The sequence below is a fragment of the Lepus europaeus genome, chromosome 18 (genome assembly GCF_033115175.1).
Source record: "Lepus europaeus isolate LE1 chromosome 18, mLepTim1.pri, whole genome shotgun sequence".
NCBI classification, from domain to species: Eukaryota; Metazoa; Chordata; class Mammalia; order Lagomorpha; family Leporidae; genus Lepus; species Lepus europaeus.
Genome location: NC_084844.1, coordinates 4,893,469 through 4,915,080, shown reverse-complemented (window position 1 = coordinate 4,915,080; position 21,612 = coordinate 4,893,469). Strand labels below are relative to the sequence as shown.

General features: G+C 65.7%; 2 protein-coding genes across 9 annotated transcripts in view; one reads left to right on the top strand and one right to left on the bottom strand.

The window, feature by feature from the left end:
- UNK (unk zinc finger) overlaps positions 1–6,913 on the top strand; it is a 35,644-nt gene extending 28,731 nt beyond the window's left edge. For 2 of the 5 annotated variants that reach the window (XM_062215447.1, XM_062215446.1), the window contains exons 13-17: positions 417–518; positions 639–827; positions 2,840–3,021; positions 3,600–3,857; positions 6,603–6,912. In XM_062215447.1, coding sequence (XP_062071431.1) covers positions 417–518; positions 639–827; positions 2,840–3,021; positions 3,600–3,857; positions 6,603–6,809 — 938 coding nt within the window. In that variant the 3' untranslated portion in view covers positions 6,810–6,912. Of the gene's footprint in view, positions 1–416; positions 519–638; positions 828–2,839; positions 3,022–3,599; positions 3,858–4,386; positions 5,794–6,602 lie in introns of those variants that run through there. The other 3 variants (XM_062215448.1, XM_062215449.1, XM_062215450.1) reach the window with 3 other exon arrangements.
- UNC13D (unc-13 homolog D) lies at positions 6,909–20,535 on the bottom strand. Of its 4 annotated transcripts, XM_062215443.1 has the most exons (33): positions 20,428–20,535; positions 20,138–20,276; positions 19,431–19,466; positions 19,147–19,254; positions 18,982–19,041; positions 18,820–18,886; positions 18,464–18,644; positions 18,049–18,093; positions 17,897–17,965; positions 17,724–17,793; positions 17,527–17,631; positions 17,360–17,452; positions 17,184–17,287; positions 16,105–16,222; positions 15,866–15,990; positions 15,697–15,787; positions 15,537–15,593; positions 15,362–15,459; positions 15,222–15,273; positions 15,005–15,135; positions 14,807–14,927; positions 14,021–14,164; positions 13,758–13,856; positions 13,463–13,669; positions 13,287–13,355; positions 12,385–12,464; positions 9,242–9,347; positions 9,096–9,167; positions 8,736–8,819; positions 8,521–8,641; positions 7,989–8,112; positions 7,515–7,711; positions 6,909–7,030 (listed from the first exon to the last, which is right to left on the bottom strand). In XM_062215443.1, exons 2-33 carry the CDS (start codon positions 20,240–20,242, stop codon positions 6,909–6,911), a joined length of 3,261 nt encoding a protein of 1,086 aa, XP_062071427.1. In that variant the 5' UTR covers positions 20,243–20,276; positions 20,428–20,535. The 4 variants fall into 4 exon arrangements, 3 of the variants coding, with proteins under 3 accessions (XP_062071427.1, XP_062071429.1, XP_062071428.1); XR_009868421.1 differs by lacking the exon at positions 7,989–8,112 and having other exon boundaries at positions 6,941–7,030; XM_062215445.1 differs by lacking the exons at positions 7,515–7,711; positions 7,989–8,112.
- Positions 20,536–21,612: the final 1,077 nt, after the last annotated feature.

The window sequence follows — 21,612 nt, the reverse complement described above, 5'->3', positions numbered from 1 at the left end:
AGTCAGTGTGGCAGGCACTGGGGAGGCAGACGTAATGGCGTACTGCTGTTCTTGCCCTCGGGAGGGAAATTATCCCACTCCCAGTCGAGTCAGCAGACGGCCCTGGATTTGCCCGGCACTGCTGTGCTCTACGTTGAGAGAAGCCTGCAGTGAGCTTAGGTGGGACAGGGAGCTGTAACAGCAGCAGACAGACTTGATCAGAGGCAGAGACCCTGGACTGTCAGAAGGCTTTTAGAAAGGAGAGACCTTTAGGCTGGATTTGGAGAACAGCATTGGGGTTAGTGTGGGCAGAGGGAACCCTTGAGCTCGAAATATGGGAGGGCAGGAGGAGAGGGTGTCAGGTCGGGTGGGGCCTGGACCCAGGGCGCCGTGGCCCTCAGGAGGCTGGGAGGCCCACATCCCATCTCTGCCCCTAGAGTCTGCCTTGGATGACCTGGACCTGAACGAGTTTGGGGTGGCCGCCTTGGAGAAGACTTTCGATAACAGCACAGTGGCCCACGCGGGCAGCATCACAATCGGTACTGGGCAGTGGGCGGGCGGCCTGGAGGGCCTCGCAGGGCCCCAGTTGCCCTGGCCCCCGCTCAGCGCAGCCCCGTGGCCTGTCTGGCTTCACAGCCGCCCCTGACCCTTTCTTGCAGGTGGAAGTTTGCTGCAGAGCTCTGCACCTGTCAACATCCCTGGCTCCCTGGGCAGCTCTGCCTCCTTCCACTCTGCGTCCCCGTCCCCTCCAGTCAGCCTGTCCTCACATTTCCTGCAGCAGCCCCAGGGCCACCTGAGCCAGTCAGAAAACACATTTTTGGGGACCTCAGCATCCCATGGATCTTTAGGTAAGAGGAGGCGTGGCTCACAGAGGAGACCGGGGGTGGGCTGGGCTTTTGGAGGTGTCCACTTTGTCCTCACGGTGTCCCCTAGGCTGGAGGTTAGAGCAGGGGCTTTGGGGAAGGAGGCTCTACCACCCCTACCTGTGTGCAGTGGAACCTCTCTGCCTTAGCTTGCTCTGCTGTGGGATGGGTGTGCTGGCAGTGCCCACCCCAGGAGGTGGCTGTGAGGGTTAAATGGAGCACAGGCCAGTGCAGCAAGGAGCAGAAGTCTCTGAGTAGCCAAGGACAGGCCTTGAGCAGTGTGGTTCCTCCTTTCGGCAGTCACCAGAGCTCCCACAGGCTGCAGGAGACCAAGGGAAGGCAGAGCAGGCTCAACCGAGATAGCCCAGACCTGGCCAGAAGCCTGCTGCCAGCACCCAGCAGGCAGAGGAACCTGGACCTTGGAGGGGCCTTGGGCTTCATGGTAGAAGCGCACATGGAGACCTGTGGGCTCTGGCACAGTGGCCGGAGTGCTTGGCCCCGCGTTGGGGCAGCTCTGGGTGTCCCCTGAAGTAACAGAGAGCACATGGCGTGGCTCGGCTCCGTGGACAGCAGCAGCTGTCTCTTCTCACGTGCCCTGCAGCTTCCCCCAGGTCAGAGACACCCGCTCTGAGGGACTGCGTGCCTCTGTGCTCTCCTCGCCTCGCCGTGGGGAGGGCAGCACGGTGACCCCCTCCTCGCCGTGGGGAGGGCAGCACGGTGACCCCCTCCTCGCCGTGGGGAGGGCAGCACGGTGACCCCCTCCTCGCCGTGGGGAGGGCAGCACGGTGACCCCCTCCTCGCCGTGGGGAGGGCAGCACGGTGACCTCCTCCTCGCCGTGGGGAGGGCAGCACGGTGACTCCCTCTTCGCCGTGGGGAGGGCAGCACAGTGACCTCCTCCTCTCCGTGGGGAGGGCAGCACGGTGACTTCCGCGCACCTTCCTGGCCTGTGTGTGTGTGGACTTTGGCTTCGGATGCTGGCAGAGCTGGCTCCCTGCTCTGAGGCACCTAGACTCAGGCCCACTTCTTGGCCACAGAGCCCTTCCCACGTGGTTACTGAGCACAGTTGTACAGGCACAGATCTGAGTCCAACAGCTCCTGCCATCGTACAGTGTTGGTCATGGTCCACGTACTTGGGGTCCTGCGGAATAACACAGGCCAGGTGTCTGAGGCAGGGCCTCCTCTCCAACAGTGAATGCCCATGAGCAAGGAAGAGGTTCCTGTGGGACAGGGCAGGTGGGATCCACACATGGGTGTCAGTGCACGTGTTCACAGGGTAGAATGTCTGAAATCTGGTTCGGGAACATTCTGGCTGGATTAGTGGGAAAGGGAGTGAGGAAGAAGCCACTAGAAGGATGGATGTGAGCAGAAGGCCAGAGGTGGTATGGGCACCCTCGGGGACAAGGGGCAGAGCACGAGGTGTTTGTGAACTTTGAGTGACAGATGGGTTGGGGGAGGGTGAGCAGGCAGCTTGGCCGCCTGGAGGCTGGAGGCCCTGGCTGCACACCTGGTGTTACTGCTTCTTGGTGGCACATTGATCTCAGCTTCCTTATCTGTACAATGAAGGGCATGGACGTGTGGCCTTGATCCGTCCACACCTCTAGGACTATGTCCAGGCTTCACATCTGGTGCGAGAAGGCTTGCGGGGCCTGAGCCCTGGCCTGAGGGTGAAGTCAGGATCCTAAGTGGCCACCAGCAGGGGCTTTCCCGCTGCTCTCCCACACGAGACTCCCTAAGGCCCCTGAATCGCCCTCGGAGGCAAGTGATGGGAACCCCACTTCACAGACGGCGATGCTGAGGCTGGGAAGTGGCAGGTGGCACTAACGTTGAGGTCTGACGCAGACCTGCGCAGCTTCCCAGCCTGCTCTCCTTTGGCCTTGACATTGCTGGAGCCTTACACACCCACCTAGTGTGCAGCCAGCCCCTGAAAGCCCCCAGGCAGGACTGGCCGGGCCTGGGTTGAAGCCCTCCAGAGCTGATGTCCCCCTCCCTGGGGCAGGTCTGAACGGGATGAGCAGCGGCATCTGGGAGCGTTTTGCCTCTGGAAGTTTCTCCCCGGGCACTTCCCCTGCCTTCCTGTCAGGGCCAGGGGCTGCTGAGCTGGCCCGGCTTCGGCAAGAGCTAGACGAGGCCAACGGCACCATCAAGCAGTGGGAGGAGTCCTGGAAGCAGGCCAAGCAGGTACTGGGCCCCATGCCCACCTGCCGACCCCAGTGCCTGGTGGCATCCAAGCCTGTCCGAGTCAGTGGGCACAGGGGTGGGGGGAGCAGGGGCCTGAAGCACAGTCTCAGCTTTGTCCACTGTCCCCATCACACCCCCAGGCAGACTGGCCTTGACAGTCAGGACCCTGGCTAGCTCACGTCACAAGCCTAGAGTAATATAGCCTAGTCCCAGGACCCCTGCATAGTCTGGGAGCCCCCATTTCCAGGGCTCCAGGCCCAAGGATCTGGGTACTGAGGTGGGCCCTCTCCAGATGCAGAGGCCACACTTCAGGGTGCTCACAAGATGTGAGCTCTGCTGTGTGCCCCCTGCTAGGCACAGGCCCCTCCTCTGCCCACAAGAGGGTCTCCTGCAGGTCCTGAAACCTCTATAGGCAGCGTCAGCCTCCTCCCTGCCCTTCCCCAGAAGCCAGCCCAGCTTCCCACAGGCCCCACAGCCCACACAGCCTGAGTGGCCCACACAGCCCTGGCGACGCTCTTAGGATGGGGGAGGCACATACGGGAGCCATCATGACAAGGTGCTGTGTGTTGGGCCCACAGGCTTGTGATGCCTGGAAGAAGGAGGCAGAGGAGGCCGGGGAGCGGGCCAGCGCAGCAGGTGCCGAGTGCGAGCTGGCCCGGGAGCAGCGGGATGCTCTGGAGGTGCAGGTGAAGAAGCTGCAGGAGGAGCTGGAGCGGCTGCACGTGGGGACCGAGCCCCAGCCCTTGCCCTCCTTCTCGGACCTGGAGGCGCTCTCTCTCTCCACCCTCTACTCCCTCCAGAAGCAGCTGCGGGCCCACCTGGAGCAGGTGGACAAGGTCAGCCCAGGAGGTCAGGGAGCCCCGGGTGGGTTTTTGTGGTGGCCTCAGCAGGCACTCAGGTGTAGCCTGGTCCACGTTGCCCTGAGGACAGCCCCCCTCCTGAGAGCCACTGCCCAGCACTGGGCCAACAAAATGCTGGCCTGCCAGGAGGGTGGGATCTGGGGCTGACACAAGCTGCATTACTGGATTTGGGCCCCAGGTGGCTTCCTTCTCTAAGCTCTCCGCAAGGAGCAGTCATTCCAGAATGGCTCCAGCACCCAGGGTTGCCCGTCTGCCAGGTGCCTGGGCACTTGTCTCCAGATGTGGCTGTGGAGCCCTGGCGTGTGTCAGCGTCCTCTCATTTGAGACAGGAGGCAGAAGCCAGTGCCCTCACAGCCGGCTTCCCCTCCCCCAGCCCCACTCGCCAGCGGGGGCCTGGAAGCTGCCATTGGTCTTGCTTCAGTGTCCTCCCCCCGGGCGGCTGAAGGGAGAGTCAGGGGAGCTGCGCAGTGGCCGAGTGCTGACCGTGATGTCGCTCTCCCTGCAGGCTGTGTTCCACATGCAGTCGGTGAAATGCCTTAAGTGTCAAGAGCAGAACCGGGCGGTGCTGCCGTGCCAACACGCCGTGCTGTGCGAGCTCTGTGCAGAGGGCAGCGAGTGCCCCGTCTGCCAGCCCAGCCGGGCCCATGCCCTGCAGTCGTGACCCTGTGGGCCCGGCCCAGCCCGGCCAGCCCAACCCCTCCCCTAGGACTTTTTAAAGTATATATATATATATATGTGTATGTATGTACGTATGTATGTATGTATATGTATATGGTTATATATATGTATACATCTCTGCGTGTGCAGGTATGCGTGGTGGCCAGTGAGTGAGCAGTGTCTGTGTGTATCTGTACATAGATGTAGACACACACTTTAAAGCAGACTTACCAAGCACTTTTTAAAAGACCTATTTGGCAGGCCTCCCTGCCCTCCCCTCCCTTCACAGAGAAAAAGCCCCGTCCTCCCACGGGCCTTCTGGCGATAATCTGTTCCTGTCTCTTTTTATGTAGGAACTAACTATTTTTAACTTCTTTCTGGGCCTGAGCAGGGGGAAGGGTGGGAATCTGGAAGGGGCTGAGGGGAGGGGAGAAGCCTTCAGGGCAGGCCCTCTGACCGAGCCAGGGCAAGCTGGAGGACTCCGCTCCCAGCTGTGAGGGCCTTGGAGCTCAGCTACCCTGGCTCCTGGGTTTACCAGATGTAGATTGAGTGCTGGGAAGGACAGCAGGGGCTGGCAGGCCAAAGCTGCAGGGCCAGCCCCACGCCCACACTTGGGCGGCAAGATCTGTCCTGTCCCTCAGGTTCCAGAGGCCTGGGGTCCACCCCGCCTTCTCTGGAGCTCCCCCAGAACAGCCTCCCTAGCTCACTGTTCTGGGGGGCAGTGCCCTGAGCTTCCCCCGCCCCCTCCCTTCTCTCTGCCCTGGCCTGCCTGTGTGCTGTCCGCCCCTCCTCCTGGCAGCTAGCAGGGCAATTGGTGGGGAGGAGCGTGGACAGAGGACCAAGGGGGGCGCAGGCCCCGCCCTCCTGCCCAGGAGGGGCTCGTATGCATTCCTTGGTGCTCTTGAGTGCAGCTGACGGCCTGCCCGTGTGGGCAGACGCCTGTGTGCATGTGTGTGCGTGCCTGTCCCATGTTTATTGTGTCTTAGCTTCCATTTAAAGAATTGTACAGAGAGAGAGGCAGCGGGGGTGGGAGGGCAGAGGGAAGCCACCCTGCTCCACACCGGGTGTCGGGCGGAGGCAAGAGGGCGGGAGAGGTCTGGCCGCAGCCCAGCGCCCCCCATCCCCTTTGGGCTCAGCACGAAAGGGCTTTCAACGAATTAAGTGAAAACTTTCTCCTTTTTTACAAAAATGCAAAAATCAACAAAGCTCCAAGCCTGTTGGAATAAAATAGGAACTTGCAGTGGTGGCTTGTTTACGCGGGGTGGGAGGGGTGGGCCAGGAGCCTTGCCTTAGCCATGGGAGCAGCCAGCTGGACCCCAGCTGTGGCGAGGAAGTGGAGGGACTTGGGGACTCCCTGGACCCACCCAGGCCCTAGGTAGCTTAGCACCCCCTGACCTGGGCCTGCTGGGACGTTCAGCCTGGGACACAGGAGACCTCCCAGGCCTCAGGGCTGTCCGTGGTGGCTGGTTTACTCTTGTTTTCAGAAGGCAGTAGGGCCCTCGTGCAGAAGAAATGGTACTTCCCATGGGGGTGGTTTGCCCCTGAGAGAGGAGGGGCCCAGGCCCAGCACGGAAAGGGGGTGAGGAAGGACCTGATGAGCCCCTGCCCGGTCCACTCACCCGGCCCCCGCTCCCACCGTGCACTGCCCACGGCTGAGTCACACAGCCAGGACGCGAGTGCACAGTGTCCCTCAGCAGCTAGGGCCAAGACCCAGCTTCTCAGCACCCACTCGCGCGGCCACGCTCCTGGGAGGCCCCCTCCCGAGCGGCAGCCGGCCAGCTGACGACTGGGAGGTGATCTGCCAGAGCCCGTGGCCAGAACACCGGAACTGCCGGTCTTGCAGCCTCACAGCCCCTCCTGCTTTGAGTGCGGCAGCTCTGGGTCTCTGGGCTGGGGAGATGTGGTGACCGGAGCAGCCTTCTGGGCCCCAGTGTAGGCCAAAAGCGTATTTTGTGAGATGACTGGAACATTTTATTTTTGTTAAGAAAGGTTCTAGGTGACAGGTGCTGTCCCCAGTGTTGTCAGCAGACACAAACTGGCCTGTGTCCTTTCTGCCCACACCAGCCCTGCTGTCGGTTGGAGCCTACACCAGAGCCAGAAGGCCCCAGGCTCCTCCCCAGAGCAGCATGGCGTCTGCAGCCCTGGGACCAGGCGCTGAGACAGGCTGGACGACCCCGCTCCACCGAAACCGCCTCTTCCAAGAGGAGATGGGGCAGGAGGTGCCCTCCCCCTCTCTGCCAAGGTGTGGCAGAAGACACTGGCCGGGGCTGAAGTAGGAGGGAGTGGAAACCCAGCAGACGGTGCCCCCCATCTCCATGAGAGGCCAGGCAGCCCCCGACGGCACAGAGGAGTCCACAGGAACCCCCGCTGCTACCGCCCTGACCGAGGGGTATGCTGGGAAGCCTGCTTGGCCCTCAGCCGCCTCAGCCGCACAAAGACCTGGGCCTCGCGGTCACCCTTCCGGCTCTCCAGCAGCTGCAGGATTGGATCCCCTACGGGGAGAGGGGAAGGGACTGACTGGGGGCGGGCACAGCACTGCCCACGCCACCCCGTCCCGACCTGGAAGGAAACCTGTGACGGGCACACCAGACGCGGCCTGGGGAGGGGTGAGGCTGCCCCAACTCGAGCCTGTTTGTGTGGGAGCTGAACCTGAAGCTAGCCGGCCAGTGTCTGCAGGGCTCAGCCACCCGTGAAAGCACAGTCCGCCCACCTGCCTCGCAGGCCGGCTGTGAGGACGGACACCGCCTGTAGATACAGGAGGCGTGCGCGCAGGGGTACCCCTGCTCAGCGGTGCAGGCCCCTCTTCCCGGCTAGGTGCCCCAACCCACCTGGCCACGCCTCGGCTCCCTGGTCTCAATTAGAGGGAGACAAGCAGCACCCCCAGCCTGTGCCCCGGCTCCAGCTCTGAGGAGGCATTTCTCAGCCTGATTCCCCCACCCCAGCTCTCCCACCTGAGGCTCATGGGCTCTGGCCTACCAGTGGGTTCGGGGTACGTGAGGGGCAGGCGGGTCTGAGGCACCTCGCCAGGCTCCTCAGAGCTGCTCAGACCAGGCACGGAGCAGAGTGGCAGGAAGGCCTCCCCTTCCAGGTCGTCAGCACCCAGCGTGTCGTGGTCCAGCACGGTGAGCAGCAGGCACGCCCCATCCCTCTGGCATGGCTCAGCGGGCACCAGGCTGGGGGACAGGGGCAGCCTCAGCTGCCTGCCCCGAGCACTGCCACCCCCAACCCCGACAATCCAGAGGACAGGCCCAGGCTGGGGAGGAGCCAGACAGTGGGGTCAGGATTGATTGACAGCTCTTGGCCATGTGGGGTGACAGCCCCACTGAGCACAGGCTGATGCTGAGTTCCCAGGCCCACCTGTCTCGGGGAACAGCAGGTTCCCTCAGCCCTAGGGTGGCCATCTCAGAGGAGCCTCCAGGGAGCGGAGGGGCTGGGAGAGTGGGGACTCACAACTCAAAGGTCTCGTCAAACAGGGGGTGAAGGTCCTTCCTGTGCTTCTGCGTCTCCCGGGGTGCCAGCCCAGGGAACTCGTGCCTGGGCTCCAAGGTCAGCTGGACGAAGGGGTCACTGGAGCCTGGCAAGAATGCTGGCTGACCGGGCTGGTGTGGGGCGGCGGGTTAAGCCGCCCAGCGCCGGTCGCAGCCCCCACTGCTCTGCTTCAGATCCAGCTCCCTGCTGAAGCGCCCCCGAAGGCAGTGGATGAGTGGTCGGGCCCCTGCCACCCGTGTGGGAGACCCGGATGAAGCTCCTGGCTTCGGCCAGGCCATTGGGGTCATCTGGCAGCTGGTTGGTCCCTCTTTCTGTCACTCTGCCTTTCAAATGCATAAATAAAATCTTCCTTGAAAAAGTGTTGGCTGGGGGCCTCCCAGCCAGCCCCACAGCCCCCCTGAGCTACGCCCAGCTCAGTAACACTGACCCCCGGTACCCAGAGCTCCGGCCGAGGGAGGGCCAGGGCAGGGGCCCAAGGGCAGCCTGCGCTCACCATTGGAGTCCAGGGGCAGCAGGCTGGAGGCGCTGAGCAGCTCCACGCGAAGCTTCTGCTCCGAGACTCGGTAGGAGGCCTTGACCGTGACAGCCCCCAGGTCCTCCGAGGTGGTTTCCGCCTGGGGTGGGGAGCATGCGCAGGGTCAGCTGGGACCGAGCGGGCGGGGCGGGGCTCCGGGCTGCAGCGGAGCCGGGGAGGGCGGGCGGGCTCACCTGCTGCCGGAGGCGGCTGCGAAAATACCTCTGGATGAGCTCCCGGCTGGAGGCCGCCTGCAGCTCCAGGTCCCTCTGCAGAGCCTGGGCACGGCACACCGAGAATCCTGAATCGGCGTGCCCGAGCACAGCCTCGCGGGGGCACTGGGGCTGTGGGGGCGCCCGGTGCCCCGCACAGGGCCGGGCCAAGCCCCCACCCCAGTCCCCTCCTGCGCCTGGAACGGGGAGGGACCCCTCCCACCCCTCGGCGCCCAGGTGAGTGCCCTGCAGTCCCGTTCCCAAAATCCGTAATCATTTTTAATAAGGGGGCCGCAGATGATGTAGGCGGTCCCGGGCACGGGGGCTCGCCCGACGGCCTACCTGGAAGGTGGTGGTGTGCAGGGCCGCTGGCGGCAGGCCGCAGCCTTCGGCGTGAAAGCAGATCTCCAGGTTCTGGGGGGAGTCAGAGGTGAGCCCAGGCACGCTCCCCGCACGGGCGACCCCCGCAGTGCGGCGGGCGGTGTTACCTGCAGAGCCGTCTTCAGCCTGCTGGAGGCCAGCGGGGAGCTGCGCTGGGCAGCGGCTGCGTCCACCAGCACGACGAGGGTGTGAGTCCAGAGCAGGCTCAGAAGGCTGGGGGCGGGGGCGGCACAGGCCAGGTGGCCAGGGGAGGAGACAAAGGCGACCTTGAGAAAGGGGAGGCCACCCCCCGCTGCCTCCCACACCGGAGGCTGAGGCCAGGGCTGGTCTCTGGGAGACAGGGGGACAAGCAGGGGGCGACCCCCGACACCAGTGAGGAAGCTCCTGGGGACAGCTTGGAGCCCCAGCAAGCAGCCGTGGAGGAGGGGAGGTTGCTCCGGACAGAGCGGCCAGCGTGCACACACATACGGGGTGGGTATGTCCCACCCAAAGGGAGAAGGAAATGGTGACCAGACGGCCCTGAGAATGACCTGAAGTGTAACACGTGTCCAGCAAGAGTCCAGCGGTTAGGGGCCAAAAGAAAATAAAGTGTGATGCGGAGTCGGGGAGCCCTACACTAACAGTGGTCAGTTAGAGGCCAGCATTAGGGTACAGCAGGTTAAGAGCCACCATTTGCGACTCTGGCATCCCATGGCTTTGTGCCGGTTCAAGTCCCGGCTGTTCCGCTTCCGATCCAGCTCCCCGCTGATGCACCTGGTGAGGCAGCGGATGACCGCCCAAGTGCTCGGGCCCACCCCACCACTCCTGTGCGACACCCAGACTGAGTTCCTGGCTCCTGACCTTGGCCTGGCCCCTCTCTTTCCCTCTCTCTCTCCCCTCTGTTATTTAAATAAATACATCTTTTTAAAAAGAGGGAAAGGAAAAAAGGCAGGCTGTGAGGCCCCCCCCCCCGGGGGGGGGCCTGGCAGTACCACTTGGGGGTGGAGCAGAGCCCTAGGAGGGCGGGGCTGGCCGCATCCCCAGGGCCCAGCCGCCACGCAGGCGCAGAGCATCAGCTGGGCCTCGCTACGGCTGTCAGTCATGGACCGGGGGCGGGGCTGGCCGCATCCCCAGGGCCCAGCCGCCACGCAGGCGCAGAGCATCACCTGGGCCTCGCTACGGCTGTCAGTCATGGACCGGGGGCGGGGCTGGCCGCATCCCCAGGGCCCAGCCGCCACGCAGGCGCAGAGCATCACCTGGGCCTCGCTACGGCTGTCAGTCATGGACCGGGGGCGGGGCTGGCCGCATCCCCAGGGCCCAGCCGCCACGCAGGCGCAGAGCATCAGCTGGGCCTCGCTGCCCCTGTCAGTCATGGACCTCCCGCTTTGGGCGGACAGTGCGCTCAGCGCGTCACATGACCCAGCTAATCTTCAGTACAGGACGGAACTTTAGTCATCGGCAATGGGAACCTCGGGAACTGCTCGAGGCCCCGGGTAGCGGTGGAGCTGGAATCTCGTCCACTCCATGCCCAGTTGCCTGGTGCTCTGGGTCCCTGCCCGTAGAGACCCCAACTGAAAGTTCCCTGGATCGCGGCGGGGGCGGGGAGGAACCTGTTCATGGCGATGTCAGGAGGGCTGGGAAGCAGACAGGGAGGCCCAGAAGCCGGGCCCAGCAGCAAGGGAGGGGGCAGGCAGAGGGCAGCGCGTCCAGCGAGGAACCTGCTGTGCCCCGAGCTGAACAGTGAGACAGCGAGCAGAGCTGGTAGCTCCCCCCGAGGGAGGTCACGGAGAGCAAGGCCGGGGAAAGAGGGGGGGGTGGGGTGGGGGTGGGGTGGGAGGAGAGGTGGAGGTGGGGTGGGAGGAGAGGTGGAGGTGGGGGGGATAGGGGGGGTGGAAGGAGAGATGGGGTAGGGGGGTGGGGATAGGGGTGGGGGTGGAGGTGGGGTGGGAGGAGAGGTGGGGGTGTGGGGTGGAGGTGGGGTGAGAGGAGAGGTGGAGGTGGGGTGGGAGGAGAGGTGGAGGTGTGGGGGTGAGGGTGAAGGGGGGTGGGAGGAGAGGTGGAGGTGGGGTGGGAGGAAAGGTGGAGGTTGGGGGGGATAGGGGTGGGGGTGGAAGGAGAGATGGGGTAGGGGGGTGGGGATAGGGGTGGGGGTGGAGGTGGGGTGGGAGGAGAGGTGGAGATGTGGGTGTGGGGGTGAGGGTGGAGGGGGGTGGGAGGAGAGGTGGAGGTGGGGTGGGAGGAGAGGTGGGGGTGAGAGGAGAGGTGGGGGTGGAGGTGGGGGTGAGAGGAGAGGTGGGGGTGGAGGTGGGGGTGAGAGGAGAGGTGGGGGTGGAGGTGGGGGTGAGAGGAGAGGTGAGGGTGGAGGTGGGGGTGAGAGGAGGGGTGGGGTGGAGGTGGGGGTGAGAGGAGAGGTGGGGGTGGGGGGGTGAGAGGAGAGGTGGGGGTGGAGATGGGGTGGGGGTAGAGGTGGAGGTGGGGGTGGGAGGAGAGGTGGGGGTGGAGGGGGGTGGGAGGAGAGGTGGGGGTGGAGGTGGGGTGGGAGGAGAGGTGGGGGTGGGGGTTGGAGGAGAGGTGGGGGTGGAGATGGGGTGGGGATAGAGGTGGGGGTGGGAGAAGGGGTGGGGGTTGGAGGAGAGGTGGGGGTGGAGGGGGTGTGGAGGTGGAGATGGGGTGGGGATAGAGGTAGAGGTGGGGTGGGAGGAGAGGTAGGGGTGGGGGTGAGAGGAGAGGTGGGGGTGGAGAGGGGGTGGGGGTAGAGGTGGAGGTGGGGCTGGGAGGAGAGGTAGAGGTGGGGGTGGAGGGGGGTGGGAGGAGAGGTGGAGGTGGGGGTGGGAGGAGAGGTGGAGGGGTGGGGGTGGAGGGGGTTGGGAGGAGAGGTGGAGGTGGGGGTGAGAGGAGAGGTGGGGGTGGAGAGGGGGTGGGGGTAGAGGTGGAGGTGGGGCTGGGAGGAGAGGTAGAGGTGGGGGTGGAGGGGGGTGGGAGGAGAGGTGGAGGTGGGGGTGGGAGGAGAGGTGGAGGGGTGGGGGTGGAGGGGGTTGGGAGGAGAGGTGGAGGTGGGGTGAGAGGAGAGGTGGGGGTGTGGGGTGGAGGTGGGGGTGAGAGGAAAGGTGGGGTGTGGATGTGGGGTGGAGGTGGGGGTGAGGAGAGGTGGGGGGTGGGGATGGGGTAGGGGTGGGAGAGAGGTGGGGGTGGGGGTTGGAGGAGAGGTGGGGGTGGAGGGGGACATGGAGGGGGACGTGGAGGGCGCTGCCGGGCGGGGGCTGCTGTGCACCTGCTGAAGTTCTCCTGCACCAAGTTGGTGTTCATGTAGCAGAGTTTCACCTCCAGGAACTTCATCAGCGGCAGAATGGCCTGCAGAGGGGTAGGGAGCAGGTCTGGCTCTGGCCCATTTCAGTCCCACCCCCGCCCCTAGGGGCTGGTGGGTGCAGTCTTGCAGTCTGCAGGGCCTTGCCCCGCCTGGCCTCTCGGCTCGGGCTGCTGCGGCCACTCGGGCGCCCTCTCCCGCCCTTGAACCTGCCGGGTCTGCACCTTTGTTCTTGCTGTCTGTCCTCTGCCCTCCTCCTGTAGCAATCCGCGGGGCTCTGGGCTCAGCTGCGGCCCCTGGGAAGGCCACCTTGACCGCTACCTACCAACGCAGCGGCCGTCGGAGGCTGCCCACCTGCGCTCTGCTTTCTCCTGGTCTCGCACTGTGTGTGTGTGTGTGTGTGTTACACCCGCTGCTGGGGTTATGTATATTTCCTATCTAGTTTGCCTTTCACCTCCCCTAGGTGCTAGGAAGGCAGACTGTGTCCTGCTCACTGGTCCATCCCCAACGCTTAAATCAATGCCTGGGACAAAATGGGCGTGTCCTAAGTAGTTGATGGATTAGGGGAATAAACCCCTCACCAACCACGACCACCACCACCAAACAATCCAAGGTGTCACTGTACCTGCTCCAGGTGAGGGGACAGACGGACACAGGGACGCAGGACAGGACCCAGGGGCTGCCAAGCCTGAGCCAGATGCCCTCTTGAGCATCCAAGGGGGAAACTGAGGCCCAGGAGAGAACATGGCTGGTTCCAATCTGGGGGACTGGGCTCTGACACCCCAAGTCTTTCAGCCCCCTGCCCGTGCTGACCCCCTTGGTGAACCCACAGACACAGAGCTGGAGGGCAGCGGGCGGGGGACACTCACATCTTCAGGCGGGACAGACTCCCGGACGCCCACCAGTTTCTGAATGTGCTTGGCAATGCCCACCTCCAGCTGGGGACACAGAACGTGGGAGGCCAGGAACGTTCGTCACTGGACGTAGCCCGGGGCCTGCCAGGGTCAGGCTTCGGACTGCAGCAGGGACGGTGGGGACCAGATACCTGCTCCGCCAGGGTGCGGACACCGGTGCGGATCTCGTGGCCCAGCCCAGCCAGTGCGCCCTGCAGCTGGGCGTGCAGGGTGTTCTGGAGCTGCCTCTGTTCCAGCACGGCCCCCACCCGCCGCTCCAGGGCCTCCCAGGCCAGCTGGGAGGGCAGCCTGCCGATCACCAGCCGCAGCTGCTCCATGTCGTTCACCACCACACACAGCTGGGGGCAGGCAGGGCAGAGGGGCGTCACTCATCCCACACAGCGCCAGGACCGTGGGCCCGCCGCGGCCCCCAGCTCTGTCCCTTACCATGTCGGCTGCCTGGCCCTGGTCCTTCTGGCCTGCAGAGAGCTCACGGGCTCGGGCCTTAATGAGGCTGCAGTACACCAGGGCCAGCCGGCAGGTGTCCTGGGGTGGGGTGGACAGAGGGGATCTGTTGGGGGGGCATCCAGGAAGGACGGGTGGGAGAGGGGTGACCTGGAATATCAGACACAGGCCTCGAGGCTGTGCCAGAGCCAGGAGAAACGGTGAGCGGACAGCTAGGGGGAAGGGCACAGAGGAAGACACTGCACCTCGACAAACTTGACAGTGATCATGAAGGCCTCCTCCGGGTCTGGCCAGTCCAGCTGCCGGGCGGTGTGGCTGATCTGGGCGAAGCAGGTGGACAGATCCACGGCCGACGTGCTGTGCTTGGTCAGTTCACCCAGGGGCACCAGCTTGGGGTAGGGGAGAGCATTTAGAAAGAAGGGGGCTAGGCTGGGCATCATGGTGTAGCAGGTGAAGCCTCAGCCTGCCACCGGCATTCCCTACGGTTTGTGTCTCGGCTGCTCTGCTTCTGATCCAGCTCCCTGCTAATGTGCGTGGGAAAGCGGAGGAAGATGGCCCGAGTGCTTGAGTCCTTGCCACTATGTGGGAGACCCGATGAAGCTCCCGGCTCCTGGCTTTGGCCTGGCCCAGCTCTGGCTGTTACAGCCAGCTGGGGAGTGAACCAGCGGATGGAAGATCTCTGTGTGTATGTGTCTCCCTCTCTCTCTCTCTGTAGCTTTCAAATAAATATTTTTTTAATTCCTTAGTCAAACAAAAAGAAATGAAGGAAGGGAGGGAGGGAGGGTAGGTGGGAGGGAGGGAGGGAGGGAGGCGGCTCTGGATGCCACCAAACCCAGCCCCCACCCCCTTCCCTTCACAGAGCAGCTGCTACTGCCGAGTCAGGGGCTGGGCAGGGGGCTGTGGAGGGAACAGGCTCTGCTCTGCTCAGAACCCCCTCTGCAGAGAAGCCACACTTCCGCCCAAGCACTTGGGAAGACAGCATTAGGCACCTGCTTCTACCAGCAGAGCCTCAGCCCCGCCCCCAGCCCCACCTGGTCCATCTGCACAGCCCGCTGCACACGTTCCAGGGCCACGTTGTATGTCTTCTGCAGCCAGGCGGGGATGGCTGGCTGGAACCAGCGGTGGAAGCCGTCCAGGGCCAGGACTCCGTCCCTGGTGGGGAGCGGAGGCTCAGCCGGGGCAAGGCCTCAGGCCCTCGTCGGCCCTGCCCACAGCCACCTGCTGCCTACCTCTCGGAGGGCGGCGGGCCCAGCTGGCAGAGCTCCTTGAGGCTGACGTAGAGCTGGAAAAGGCTCTCGCCCACCTCCGGGGACACAGGGCTGCACACGGCCGCCATGTGGTCCTGCGCCCGCTTGGCCACCTGCGAGGGAAGGCAAGATGTAGGGAGCGTGGCGGGCAGGCCGGCAGAGCTGGGCCGGGGCGCAGCCTGGGGACCGAGGGCCTCACCAGCCACTGCAGCTCCAAGAAAGCCGTGGAGAAGAGGTCGATCTTGAGGACGCTGCGGGAAAGGGCCGGGTGTGACCGGGGCCACCCAGGAGGTCCCTCCGCTCGGCTGCCCTCCCCTCCCGGCCCCGCCGGCTGCTCACCTGTGGAAGATCTTGCTCCAGGTGCGCTGGCACTGGTGCAGGTCCCCGGTGACATCCTGCACCAGGCCCAGCAAGGCCTTGCCCGCCTCCAGCACCCCCTGGCAGGGACAGAGTCCGTGAGGAGCAGCGCTGAGGCAGGCGGGCTCCCCCACGCCCTGCCGCCCAAGCCCCTCACCTGCACCATGGGCTGGTGGTGCTGCTGCTTCAGGTGGAACCACTCGACAGTGCCTGTCTGTGGGCAGAGAGGCTGTGAGCGGGGAGGGATGGCCGGGCCCAGGCACACGCCCGCCTCTTCCTGCCCGGGGTCGGGGTGCGGGGGGGGGGGCGAGCCATACCCGAAGGGCCTCCTTCACCAGCTGAGGCAGCGGGGGGCTGTCCAGGCACAGTTCTCCAAAGGCCTTCGTCTTACACATCTGTACCAGCACCCTGAGAGACGGCAGGGCTGTGTCCCAGAGGCCTGCCCCCACCCAGCCGCCCTCCCTCTGCCAGCAGACCCCCACCGACCTGAGCAGAGACTGCAGCCGGGCCGGGGAGTCGGAGACGGACAGGGGGAAGACCGACCGGAACTTCCGGATGAGGGAGAGGCCGTAGGCCAGCAGGGAGCTGAACGAGGCGGCCAGCTCCTCCAGCTACAGGGCCAGAAGGTGCCGTTGGGAGGGGCCCTGCGCAACCTCTCCTTCCCCCTGCCCCTCCCTGACACCTGCCTGCCCAGCCCCCTGCCCCGCGGCCCACCCTGTGCCCACCTGTTCTGCCCTGAGCCGGCCCTGGATCCACTGGTACTCGATGCTGGTGATGGGGTGCAGCAGGCAGCTGCTGGGGAACTCTAGGCTCTGGTAGAGGCGGCTGTAGGCCAGCCACTGCCTGCAGGGACAGGGGGCCCTCAGCCAGCCCGGGGCGGGACAGCACCCCTCCTGCTGCCCGCAGAGCCCCCTCCACCTGCGCACGCCTGGGGGCCTGCAGGACTCTCCTGCTTATTTCCACAGGTGCGCCTCAAAGTGCCCGTTTCTTCAATTTTAGGGTATTCGTGATTTTCAAACTTCTGGATTTTTTACTTTGTCCAAAAAAATCAAATGCAGGGGCTCGAGCCCTTGTGCAGACGCCGGCACAACTTCCCTCTAGAAGGGGCGCCTGAGTGGGCGGGCACAGGATTGGGGAGAGGGCAGCTGGACGGGCCGAGGCCTTGCCAGTCAGCCGCCACCTGTGTCGCGGGCGCTTGCCCTGTGGGCAAGCCAGGCCCCTCACCACCTGGTGCCTGCTCTACCCCCCAGCCTCACCCCCGTCTCTCCCCCCCACCGCTGGTCTCCAAGCCCTCATCTCTACTGTCACCTGCCTCGGGACACACACTGGCCGTGCTCAGAGCTGCCCTCTCCCGGCCTCCCTCTCCAGCGCCCAGCCTCCACCGAGGCCCGCGGAGCTGCCGGCCGGGACCCTGGGAGTGTCTCTCCTGCATGTCTGGAATGCACTGGCATATCTGGGACACAGGGCACCCCGCACATGTGGGCTGGCTGCAAAGCCACGGCATTGGCAATGGGTCAGGCCTGGGGCGGGGGTGGCCAACACAACTGCCCAGGAGGACTCTGGAGAGGAGAGAGTGAAGTGGGCCCAGCGGCCTCGTGACTGCGCCCTGGCCACCCTGCAGGTCCACTGCTGCTTCACGGGCAGCTGGAGCCCTGGTCAGGGCAGGAGGCCTCCAGGACTTTGCAAGCTTAAAGCACATGAGAACACTCCGGAGGGCTGGGCTTTGGGGCGCCAGCTTGCGGGGGGGGGGGGCAGGCAGAGGCCGCAGGCACCCGTCGGCCCTCCCGCGGGGTTCTGCACTCACGCCAAGGACTGGTGGAAGTCGGACAGGTCCTTCTGCGTGGCGTGCAGGAAGAGGATGGTGGCAGCCTGGGGACTCAGCGACCCATCCCAGGAGGTGCTGCCTGCCTGGGGACCACGGTGGACGGGTGTCAGGGCCCGAGGGCTTCCCAGCCGCACCCCGCCCAGGAAGGACAGTACCTGGTGCCGGGTGACCTCGTGCGACACGAGCTGCTGCAGAAGGTGGAGGTGCACAGTGTAGCTGGGCTGGGACCGGCTGGCCGCAGTGGCTCTCTGCAACAGGGGCTGTGATCAGGGAGGACCCCACCCCCACCCCGCTGCGCCCCTGGCCCGAGCCCTGGGCCTACCCGCTTGTGAATGAGCTGGAACTGGAGGTGGCACCGGCCTCGGTCCGGGTAGGTCTCCGTGCAGGGCTCCAGGGGGTACCACTGGTCTTCCCGGCAGTGCAGGTCCTGGTAGAAGGAAAGGCTGGGCCTGTGAGCCTGGGGTCCTCACAGGACGGGGGCAGGGCTGCGGCTCCCCTCGGGGCCCTCGCACTCCTCACCTGCAGCCTCAGAACCACATTCCCCAGGAAGTCATCCTGGCCTCTGTCCTTCCGGGCTTCCTTGAAGATCCTGTCCAGGGGTCCCGTTTGCGGGAGCCAGGCTGAGTGCGAGGCTCAGGCTAGAACCCGCTCCCGCCTGCCACCCGCCCCGGGCCTGGGGTCACAGCACCCACCTCCGCAGCCCGTGCAGGTCCGTGAGCTCGCCAAGCTTCTGTCTCATGGACTCCACGGCGTCCATGTCCCTGGTGGGCACCGTGTGAGCAGGAGGCAGGGCGCGGGAGGGCGCTCCCTTCCCGGCCGGCGCCCAGGGCAGGCCGGCACTCACCACATGTCCAGATGGAAGCTGGCCTTGCTTATGTCCTCAAACTCCCTAAAGGGAGAAAAAGGAGCAATTGAGGGGCTTGAGGGAGGAGACCCCCCGCCCCAGACCAGCCCACAAGGTCCCAGCCCAGATCCTGCCCCAGGAAGCTGCCATCGCACATCTTCCCAGTATCCCTGGACTGTTGGCCCCTCCCTCCAAGCTCCTCCTCCCCTTTAAGGTCGGGCATGGGGCCACCCCCCACCCACCCAGAGAGGCTGCGATCCTCCCAGCCCCAGCAGCCACGTGTGGTGTCTGTGTCATCTTTCTGTCCTTTCTGGCCCCTGTCTGTCTCAAGGGACCCAACAAGCCCCACCCCCAGCCAGGGAGACCCTGCCCCCCAGAGGAGCCTGAGTGGGGAGGGGCCGGCGGCCGCACGTACAGGATGAAGGTCTCGTCCCAGACCGGGTTGAGCGTCTGGGTGACGACCTGGGTGCGATGCGTCTGCTCCTCTGGGATGGCGTGCCTCACCACGGCCTTCTGCCTGCGCCGAGAGCCGGGGCTGCCCCCCGGCGCGCCCAGCCCCTGCTCTATGCCCAGCAGGCAGTAGGGGTCACTGAAGCCTGGGGAGGAGGGAGTCAGCGGAGAGCCCCTCACCATCCCCCACCCCTGGCAGAGCCCCTCCCGAGGGAGGGTAAGGGCGGCTGGGCAGGCCCCCCAGCTCAGACCCCCAGCGTGGGGCCTGCAGCACCAGGGCCCCCTGAGAGCTCAGGGTCAGGCTCGGCGCCCCTCACTCACCACTGACATCCTTGCCCAGAATGCCCTTGGCCTGCTTCACCGTGGCCTTCAGACAAAATGTTGGCTTCTGGAGGGTCAGGAAGGGGCAGCCTGAGTCCCGGGGACTCCGTCCCGGGCTTCCCAGGCCCCTCTTAGCCCAGACCGGCCCAGGCGCTGGGCTACCTCGAGCTCCCGGACCCGCTGCAGCAGCTGCTGGTGCTCCTGGGGCTCCATGTGGAAGGCCTGGGGGGGAGGCAGAGGGCAGGCTGCGGGAGGCTGGGGACCCCGGTGGGAGCGCCAGAGGCGAAGAGAGGGCTCCTGGGGCAGGCTGCAGGGAGGGGGGCTCACCTCCTGCAGGTAGCACAGCAGCTCGGACGCCTCCCTCACGTGGCCCGGCTCAGGCTGCCCCAGGCGGTGCAGGATGGTGTACAGCGCCTCCTCGTAGAGCAGCGTCCGCTGAGACACGAGGGTCAGCCCGGGAGCCCCGGCGGGCACCGGCCACCCCGGCACCAACACCCCACGCTCAGCCCAGGGCAAGGCACCCCACGTATGGAGGAGGCGGCCGAGACCCAGATGTGCCCGCCACCGCCACCCCAACTTCTCTGCACCCCGCCTCCCGCTGGGACTCTTACCTCCTCGGAGGAGAAGGGGTGCGAGGCAGGCTCGATCTGGGGAGCAAGTGGAGACGAGGTGTCCTCCCAGGCCTGGCCTGGACAGGCAGGGGTGGCTTTCCAAGTTCAGGCTAAAGCTGAGGGCAGCCCAGGCCCCGCACCCGGACTCCAAGCCCACCAATGCCCCACACCTGTTCCTGCAGCAGGCCTCCTGGGGGTCCGGCCTCCTGGCCCCCTGGCCCCCTGTTGCTGAGGTCCATGGGTGCTGAGAGTCCTCCGACCCCGGCCCCCGCCCTCCCTTCCTGCCCCAGAGGAAACAGCTCTGCTTATCGGTGGCCTCAGCTCCTCACCCCAGCACCGGAAGTGAGGCCCCACGGTGGAGGAGGTGGGAGACCAGGGGGGTGCCAGGCAGTCCTGGGGGCTGCTGGGCTGTGTGCACGAGCAGCCCCTGCACAGCAGGGACACCCCCACCTCATGGAGCCAGTTCCTCTGCCTCTGGAGAAGCGGGGAACGGGGGATTGGGCCCACCAGAGGGGGGGCCCAGAGGACACCCCGAGCCCTGCCCTGAGCCCACAGTGGCTCAGAGAGCACACGACAGCCCCCTCTTTGCTGACCCAGGGGCTTGGGTAGCATGGAGGTGGGGCAGGACCTTGGGGCTCCCGGAGCCCCAAGACCACAGAGCCCCCCCACCCCCTGGCTGGCTCTTCTCCCACTGAGGTCACTCCTACCTCCTGGTTCATTTGGGGCAGGTCTCTGGCCCTGTGGCGCCTTATCTTGATGGCCTGGCGCAAGAGGGGGCCCCTCCGCTGGGGGTGGGACGGGTGTGTCGCCATGGTGGCCCGCTCTGCCCTTGCCTCTGCCGTCCCCCTGCCGTGGAGCGGAGACAGCGAAGCCGCAGGATGATGTAAAACAGCCCAGGCTGCCACCCTCTGCCAGGGCGGGGGAGGGGAGGGCCGGAGAGGGCCGGAAGGGCCAGGGTGTCCCCGCTGTGTGGGGGCCGTCTCCCAGGCCCCCTCACCTTTCTCCAGCCGGGAGCCTCAAAGGATTTTCCCCAGGCTGGCACGGAGGGTGGACCCTGCGGGCTGGCCAGCCCCACCTCACCCTCCCCTAAAGGCCCTGGGCAGGAGCCCGGTGCTCCCAGCAAGGGCGGCAAGGCCGGTGGGCAGCGCCCTGCCCCACCCACACACAGCACCACGCCCAGAGCTCTCCCAGGCTTGGGCAGGGCTTGGGGCGTGAGCTGCTGGGAGGCGGCTCCCGAGCCCGCAGCCAACAGCGCAGCCTGTTCCACCCCACAGGTGACATTCCATGGAGGTGACAGGGCAGGCTGTGATAGCCAGAGAAGGCCCTGGGGCCCCTGCCCCCACCACAAGTCAGGAGGGTGCTCCTCCAAACCCCTCTTAGGGGTTCAGGGGAACCCAGAGCGCTCCTGGGTGGGGCCCGCAACAGGAAGAGGCTGGGCTGCCAGTCTCTCCCAGGGACTGGCTTAGAGCAAATTCGGGCTTCCCCAGAGCCCTGTGACCTGCAGACCTTGCGCCCAGCACGAGGGGAGGGCCTGGCTGGTTGTTTCCCGGCCTCCCCTCCCACCTGTCCCAAGGATGGTGAACAGGACGGGGAGGGTGCGGCCACAGCCAGGTTTCTGTCCTGACCCACGCCAGGGGGCCTAAACGCCCTCCTGCTGTGCAGTCCCTGGGCCAAGGTTGCAACTCCAAGAGCAGCCAGCAGGGGACAAGGCAAGCCGCCTGGCAGCTGGGGACCAGGATGGGGCCAGGCCCAGCCTCCAGCGCCTGTCCACTGGCCAGGTGACAGTCAACATCACCTCCGCTGTAGCCAGGCCCCGGGGGCAACAGGCTGTCCTGGGGGCCAAGGGGCTCAGCTCGGTCTCCCAGCCTCCCCCGTCCTGGGGGCCAAGGGGCTCAGCTCCGTCTCCCAGCCTCCGCCTGCCCTCGGGGCCAAGGGGCTCAGCTCCGCCTCCCAGCCTCCCCCGGCCTGGGGGCCAAGGAGCTCCGTCTCCCAGCCTCCGCCTGCCCTCGGGGCCAAGGGGCTCAGCTCCGTCTCCCAGCCTCCCCCATCCCGGGGGCCAAGGGGCTCAGCTCCGTCTCCCAGCCTCCCCCGGCCTGGGGGCCAAGGGGCTCAGCTCCGTCTCCCAGCCTCCCCCGGCCTGGGGGCCAAGGGGCTCAGCTCCGTCTCCCAGCCTCCCCCGGCC

Excerpts from the sequence above, each read along its gene's own strand:
- UNC13D (XM_062215443.1), bottom strand. The coding sequence starts at position 20,242 with ATGGCGACACACCCGTCCCACCCCCAGCGGAGGGGCCCCCTCTTGCGC. Across the intron at positions 19,042-19,146 it reads TGCTGTGCTACCTGCAGGAG|GCCTTCCACATGGAGCCCCA; the intron begins GTGAGCCCCCCT and ends CCTCCCCCCCAG. Across the intron at positions 17,288-17,359 it reads ACGAGGTCACCCGGCACCAG|GCAGGCAGCACCTCCTGGGA; the intron begins GTACTGTCCTTC and ends CGTGGTCCCCAG.